This window comes from Enhydra lutris, unplaced genomic scaffold (assembly GCF_002288905.1).
Source record: "Enhydra lutris kenyoni isolate GAN:26980312 unplaced genomic scaffold, ASM228890v2 scaffoldscaffold40, whole genome shotgun sequence".
Taxonomy (NCBI): Eukaryota; Metazoa; Chordata; class Mammalia; order Carnivora; family Mustelidae; genus Enhydra; species Enhydra lutris.
This window is the reverse complement of record NW_019154124.1, coordinates 1,455,842-1,463,837: the sequence shown is the minus strand read 5'-3', so window position 1 is coordinate 1,463,837 and position 7,996 is coordinate 1,455,842. Positions and strand designations below refer to the sequence as shown.

The 7,996-nt window shown below is 42.5% G+C and overlaps 1 protein-coding gene across 2 annotated transcripts in view; it reads right to left on the bottom strand.

Annotated features, from left to right (window-relative positions):
* Window positions 1-1,288: 1,288 nt before the first annotated feature.
* LOC111155259 (neuronal cell adhesion molecule) overlaps window positions 1,289-7,996 on the bottom strand; it is a 287,921-nt gene continuing 281,213 nt past the window's right edge. For both annotated transcript variants that reach the window (XM_022515369.1, XM_022515370.1), the window contains one exon: window positions 1,289-3,771. In XM_022515369.1, coding sequence (XP_022371077.1) covers window positions 3,534-3,771 — 238 coding nt within the window. In that variant the 3' untranslated portion in view covers window positions 1,289-3,533. The remainder of the gene's footprint in view (window positions 3,772-7,996) is intronic.

Genomic DNA, 7,996 nt, shown 5'->3' with positions numbered 1-7,996 from the left:
TCTGACGTTTTTAAGTTGGAGAAACTTAAGAACAAGTGGGAGACTGGTGGTCGTGGTGGTGGAGGGGTGACCTCTACACCGTCACGGTTGATGGCAGAGCTGGAATGTCCATCCTGGTCTCTTTCTAGCTCAACCTGAGAACCATTTGTTTGTTACCATAAACACCCTGGTTGTATTCTCTCCCTTGCCTGCCTTTTTTTTTTTTTTTTTTTTTTTAAAGTGAGAAATAAAAACTGTCCTTAAACTGTGCCTTTTGTGTTATCTAATCACAAAACATCGGACCACTGGTGGCTCTCGGGGAAGAGGGGACACCATTTTAAGGACCTGCTGCCATCCTGACCCCCACCAGCCTGTGGCAGTGATGGGGGGCCTCGTGGGAGCCAGGGGCTCGCTCCTCCTCCCCATCCTCCTGCTGATCAGCCACCAGCAATCAGAAAGAGGAAGAAGAGGCACAAGGATCGCAGTGACTCATACCGGCGCCTGGAAGGTGTGAACCGGTCAGAGAAAGTTGCAAATCCCCATCTTCTCCAGGCGCAGCAGGCACTCATTCTCTGCATGAAAAGTGGTTTGCGCTGTTTTTTCCAGAGGCTTCTTTTTCCTGCAGTTTCTCTTGCGCTGACTAAAGCACGGGAGCCCTCTGGTGGTAGTTCGTAGAAAAAGATCCCATGAGAGAGAGAGCGGCTTAGTATGGGTGAGAATTCTTTATATCTCTCTCCCTTGCCTCCACAAGCCATTTCCAGAATCAGGCACTAAAAGTAGATGAGGGCCGTTATAAACTGTCCGAGCGGGAAGGCCCCAGTGGACCGCTGCTTTTTGTGGTCAGGCTTCCAGCGTGCCACACAGCTGTAAGTGACGGTGTGGTGTCTGAGACACTGGGAACGACCGGGCTGGAGAGGAGGGAGTGGGTGACAGACCCGTATCATTGCAAATGCAGAAACTGCCTCACTGAGCGCAGAGGGGAAGGAATCCACGTTGCCCGGGGCTGGGAAGGGCGAAGTCCGGCCACGCGGACAGGCTGACAGCGGGCACCTGGGAACCAGGCCCATGGAGGTCCCATTTCAGCAAAGGCAGCAGCACCTTATTTCTCTGACCATTTCTCAAAAGGCTGGCCATATCTCCACCTGCTTTTCATTACAAATTTCTTGGCATGTTCCCTGTTTTGTTAATTCCGTAGTCTACTGCTCTCAGTTTTGTGTTAAATTTTCTCTGCATGTCTTTCGAAGGCAAAAATAAAAATCTGCATTATTTGAAAACATTAGGAGAAAGATGGAAAAAGTTCAAGATCACAAAGAGATCAAGATGGTTTAATAGTGATTTTTTTTTTTATGGAAATCCAGTCATATCTGCCTGTACGTTTAAATACACCGTTACTTTGGACATTCACACTCCACTAGGAACATGACTTATTACAAAAGAGAGAGGGATGTTTAAAACCACATTTAATTTTTAATACAAAATCTGTTGCACTATTACAGAGGTGACCCCTTCATGCACAGATAACTCTAGCGTCTACCGTTACGGAAGAGTAAAAACTGTACTTTTACTGTCCCCTCCCCCACCAAACACCAGCAAACTTAAAGTCACTTTTCTCTTTGTGCTCACTGCTGTCCAGGCAAGCCTGTCTTGTCTTTCTGTATTTCCATTAACACGGCTGGTCTGTGAAAAGGGAATATGGAGCCGTGGACATAGTTAGGGCCATCATGACCTGGGATGACTTCAGACTGGGCTTTGCCTACATAGAGCGAAGATGCCTACTGAGCCCCACAGGCAAAGCTCCGAGGAGTCCATCTAGAAACTCACTGTCAATATCTCAGAGCGTTCACTATTTCAGTTTCACAGCAAAAAAGGGAAAATAAAAACCCAAAAGGCATTTAAGGAAATGCTTTCCAATCCCATGCACTGTACTCATGAGCTAACTTCTTAGGCAGTACGACGTCAACATCGGTTGCGTGTTTATTCGTAGGCAACACCTTGAAGCATGTAGCATCTACACTTTCAGTGTATTTACAGATTCAACAAAATATCTACATATAAAAAGCTTTACTTAAAATTAAACTTGATGCAAGTTATGAGAAACCAATTTATTGGCAAATGAAACTGAGCATTCCTTCAACCATAGGTTGTTAGAGGATTTCCTATTTGGAGGTAAACCATTTGACAGATATTGTTGGTGGTTACGGTAGGACGTGTGTGTATGTTCTGGAAACTGCGGATGTAATCCCTTGGACTGTTGGCCTTGTTAGCACTCATCAGATTTCTGACTGTTGGAAATGTGTCCATGGCAATATGTGTACACGCTGTTGAATGCTGCGGAGAGTTTCAAAAGGCTTGGAGAAAAGCTTTCCGGTTGGCATGCTGTTGTCTGCTTCCAGTTTGGGAATATCTCCCCCATCCCCCCAAATTCTCTCCCAAATCGACAGCCTTCTGACCCAATTGGCTCGTTTGAACAGAAACCACAAAAGCCCACAAAACCAGCATGCCCTCCAGATGGGGCTAAGGCTTCTTTTTATATGTATGGGGAAATGCTCCTTTCCATCCACTGTCTAATTGACTTTAGGTTCACGTTTCCTTTCTTTCAGCATTGGCCGCTTCTAGGACCTCTGCTTTCTAGAAGTTACTTGTGGAGCACGACAGGAAGCTAGGGCTCCGCGTCGGCCAGGCTGGCCACCACGGAAAGCAGCGTGTTATGGAATGCTTCTGGTCCGAAGGCACTGCACGTGTCTTGCCCTGTGCTTTCTGGAGTTGTTTTTGGAAGTGAAGTGATTCTTTTTCGATTTTTCCGGTCTGGCGTTCTGTGCCAAAACGCATTGCAATACACATCGTTTATGCCTAAGAACAACTGACCGTAGGGAAGGTGTGAGAAGTTGAACACTGTGCTGCGGTAGTACCCGGAGAAATAAGGAGGCTACGGAGTGACAGGGGACAGAGGCCGGTCACAGAGCCTCAGCAAAAGGCATCTGCAAATGCGACCATCGTCGTGAACTCATGTAGCAAGGATATCCTGTACATACTGTTGCTAACAGTCTCCCAAAAAGACTAACGACAGCTAGACATAGAGTCACCAATGTCACCACAATGTCCACAAAGACATTGGAGTTCTAGAGAATACTACAGTAACACTCTTGACAATGAAAACGGAATTGGTATTTCAGGGGGGTTCAGCGGAGGAGAGTATCCACAAAGTATCAAACCATGTTTAACAAGGTACACAGGTATTCCTTCACGTGTAGCAATTTTCATGCAGCATATTGAACTGTACCCAAAGAGCAAATAACGTGATCGGTTGATGGTGTTGTAGTATTTTTATCAGTTCTGAACAAGAATACCTATTTCAAATGAAAAAGGATGCACTCTGCACTGCCGTTCACATGAACAAATCATCTGAGTTATGTACGTGTTTGTGCCGCTCTCATAATAGCAAGGTACGGCAGAACACAACCCTTCCTGCCTCTGTGTTCCTAGCATGAGAAGGCAGACCGAGTGCGTAAGAGACACATTCTAGAGAAATGGGATATTGGCAGAGAGTTTACAGATTAAACAAAGGAATTCATGGCATTGACAGGAGAAGGTGCCTCGGAGCTCTCGTTTCCTTCCGCCGGTTCTTTCTCTTTCTTACCACTGTATTGTCCAATAAAGGAGCCGTCCTCATTGAACTGGCCGTTCACCCCTTCTCCATAGTCAACGAGGCTGTCATCACTGTCTTCTTTCTTCACTGTCCTGTCTGAAGGTGTCCGACTGCCTTTTTTCAAGGGCTTGTGGTCTTCGGCATCACTGGAAGAAAGAGAAAATGTTTCGTCGGCATCGGCATTTAGGTCAAGTATTGTTTCTTAAAGACCATGCATGCGGGTTACGATAAAGCGGGTGGAGATCCAAGCCTCGCGAGCCAAATCTAATCGTCACATGGACTCTGATGGCTGGTATGTGGTTGGCATGAAAGTCAGGTGCAGGAATGGTTTAATCATGAAGTCTTCAGTAGGTGGACGGCTTCTCACCGCACGTGTCAGTGACGGATTCCCACTCCCGATTTAGAAGCGACTGAGAGGTAGCCACAGGCATTCGAAAAGGAAGACTTGAGGAGGGTTGAAAATCATCACTACTTTGAATTCAAAAGGAGGGCTAAGCTTATGGCAAGGAGAGAAGTTAGTATGTTAAACTGTGTCAGATTCTCGGATTCCTTGGGTATGAATGGAGAATGATTTTGGTTAAGTGTGAAACATGAGGAGATCTGTTTTCTGAGCAAGAGGAAGCAAAATCCTACTTTTTAAATAATTTTGTTATTGAGTGCAGGCCAGGCTCTAAACTTTAACCTTACCTTTCAAGAGACCTAGAAATCCCATTAAAAGGATGCAGAAGAAACAAATGAAAACAGCCTAAGAAGAAAAGCAAAATCCTTATACGGATAGTAAACAATATTTTTTTTCCATCAGAATTTTAGTTAATGGGTCAACACTGATTAATTTTGGAAAGAGACACAGTTGAACTTCAAAGCACTGCCTTTGTACTATTAATGTCATGTCCATATATTCTAAAGAGCATGAGTGAATCAAAAAATGTCAGAGGAAATTTTATCTCTGTGCTCTCTTCTCCCAGTGTGGTATGTAGCCTATCTCTGTTGGATGGGAATCTGAGGAGAAGAATTTTTAAAATGTTACAGAATTCAATTTTCCCTTGTTATTTCTCTATGAAATCCCTTAGCACAATATCCGGGAGTGGGAGCATGTTTTAGAACACCCCCCATATGGTCGTGTCACTAGGAATACACGCTAACTGACTCTTGAAAAGGTGACATTCGGTTTAAAAAAAGAAAAAAAAGAAGGTCATGAGAGCATTCTGTTTCCTTTCAAAGGCCAAAAATGCAAGGCAGAATAGGAAACATAAAGCAATATTAGTAAAAAGTGAAAAGGCATAATGTCAAAAAGGGGTTGCGTCAGTGGTCATATTTTCTCTGGCAGTTTGTGCCAGGGTTTTACTGCTCCCTCTGTCTCTGACAGTGACTTTGTTCTAGCCAAGATACACACATTTCGAGATGCACAAATATTCTGGCTTTTTGGCCAATAATTCCTACCAGGGTTTTCAATTTTTCTCCAAGAAGAAAATCTCAACACTGCAAACACGATACTTGCTTAATAGGACACAGTGGTCTGCTTCTAGAAATTACCAGTCGCAACAAGACCCAAACTCTCGTCACAGGCCCAATAAACAAGACAATCAGCTCTGCTAATTGACAACCCGGGAGGGATCACAGGACCACAGGACCTTGAAGTAACTTGTGTTTGGGGCCCTTTGGGGGACAAAGCTTCTAATCATCTAATCCCCAACCTGCTATGAGTATAAAGTGCACATCTTTAATCATTAACCTCTAGGCTGTGCTTGAATACTTTCTGCAAAACATTGTTCTTGACTTGGTGAGGCCCTAAATTCCATCAAAGTGTTCAATAATGAGCAGATTTTTGTCACCTGGATTCCACTTACTCATTTTACTGTATAGGACTAGTGTTCCAAGGAACATACCACAGGAAATTCCAGTCTGTGGTGGTTCTTTGATCTAGCCATCTACCCACACATTCAACCACTCACACATCTAATACATGTTTATTGAGTGCCTACACTGATACCGTTCTAGTTGCTGGGAATATAGCAGCAAGCGAAAAAGAATGAAACCCCGAATTCATTAAGCTTACTTCTAATGGGAGCAAATACAGAAAATAAACAACCAACATATGAAAACATTAGCTCGCTAGGGTGTCAGAAGTGCTATGGAAAATATGGAACTCAGTAAAGGGGATGGAAGTTGTCAGGGGATGGTGTAGAAGCTGCCATTGAAATAGGGTGTCCATGGAATGCCTCAGTAGAGATGACATCTGAGAAAAGACTTAAAAGAGTTGAGACAACCAGGTGGATAGTTGGAGGGAGAGCCATTCCGGCAGGTGCAGCGAGCAGTGCAAATGCCCTGAGGTGACCGCTGGCCTGGCGTGTTCTAGGAATGGAGCTTGTGTGGCTGGAACTGAAGGGGAGAGAGAGCCAAATTAAAGTAGGAGGTAGCAGGGCTAGATCAGGGGGATTAGTGCAAAAACACAGGAGTCAGATGACTGGGACCTGGACAAAAGTGGAACGCCAGGGTCACAGACAGTGGTTAGATTATGGACATACTAAAAGCAGCGCGGGAAGGATTTTCTGATTGGTTGGATGTGGAATAATAGAGAAAAAGATGACACCAAGATTTTCGGTTTAAGCAACAGAAAAGAGGGAATTACCCTTACTATAGAGGGCAGGCAGCATGTTTGGGGTGGAAGGTCAATAGTTCAGTTGTGGACATGCTAAGTTTGCTACGTCAGAGGAACCACTCCTTTCTTCATTTTGTGAATCGAATGTGACAATGCCACCTAAACCCAACCAGAACACTTTGAGAAAGTGAAATCACAGGCAAATCTCATTCAGGAACCTAGGTGCGCAAATCCCAGGGAAATCACGAGCCCATGGAATTTAGTAATCTACTAAAAGGATAGCATAGCATGACCAATTGGGTTTATTCCAAGGAATACAATTTTGTTTTAGCATTAAAACATCAATTGATGTTTTTCCATTTTAGCAGAAGAAAAAAACAGTTATGATTATTTTAGTAGATCCAGAAAAAGGTTATTTGGTAAAATTCAACACCCATTCACAATAAAAACTTCAATACTCTAGGAATATAAAGTGTCTTGATTGACCTGATTAAGGATATTCACAAGAAACTTGCAGTAAACATCATCTTTGATGGTGAATGTTGACAGACTTCTGTTTCCCATCAGAAATCACAGTAGGGATGCCTGCAATCATTACTTCTAACCAAAACTGCATTGAAAGTACTAAGCAATGTGCAAAAAGAAAGAGAAGGCATATGTCATTATTCATAACCGATAAGGTTACACGTAAGTAAAACACCCATAAGGATCTACAGGCAAACATTAGAATAAAAAGAGAGTTTGGTAATATTGCTGAATACTATATTAGCATAAAGTCAATTTTATCCCTGTACTTGCAAATAATTGGAAAATGAAATTTTAAAAAATGATTCCAGTTACATCAGATAAATATGAAGTATATAAGAACAAAACCAATAAAAATGTTTTAAGCTCTCTATGAAGAAAATGAAAGTTTGATTCAGTTATTAAAAAAGAGCTAAATAAATGGAGGAACATGCATAAGTGTGGATGGGCAGATTCAAATATCGTAAGTAGGTTAACCTTCTTTATATTAGCCTTAAATTCAATTTATTTCCAGTAAGAACCCAGCAGGATTTTACATGGATCTTGGCAAGCTGGTTCTCAGCCGCATATGTAAACAAAAGGGCCAGGAACACCTAAAAAGTTCTTGAGGAAGAATAACAAAGTTGGGGTGTGTGTGTGTGTCTTGATTTATCAGATATCAAGACTTAATAAAAGCTACAGCATTAAGATAATATAGTTTTGGTGCAAAGATAGACAAATCAAACAAAGGATCATGAAATATTTGGGAGCTCATTCTGTTGGCTTTATTTCTACATCATATTTCTATCCTATGGTAGCTGGGATTATTTTTAAAATCCTATTTTCCAACTCTTTGCTGGTACATATAGAAATAAAATTGACTTCATGTTAATTTTGCGTCAAGCAGCATCACTAAATTCTTTTATGAATTCTAATATTTTCCTGATTCATTTGGATTTTTACATACACAATCCTATTAGTTATGAATAATGACCAGCCAAGAAGGGGCTCCCTAGAAGCATCCATTCTAGGTTTTTGTTTTGTTTTGTTTTTTAAAATAGGCTCCACACTAGGTAGGGCTCGAACTCACCACTCTGAGATCAAGACCTGAGCTGAGATCAAGAGTGGGATGCTTAACCAACTGAGCCACACCCAGGCACCCCACATCCGTTCGATCTTAAAGATCATAGTGGATGAGAGAGAAAAGTCAGCTGCGCTTGAAAGAAGAGAAGGAAGAGGGGTGTCCTATCCATACACGGAATCTTTCC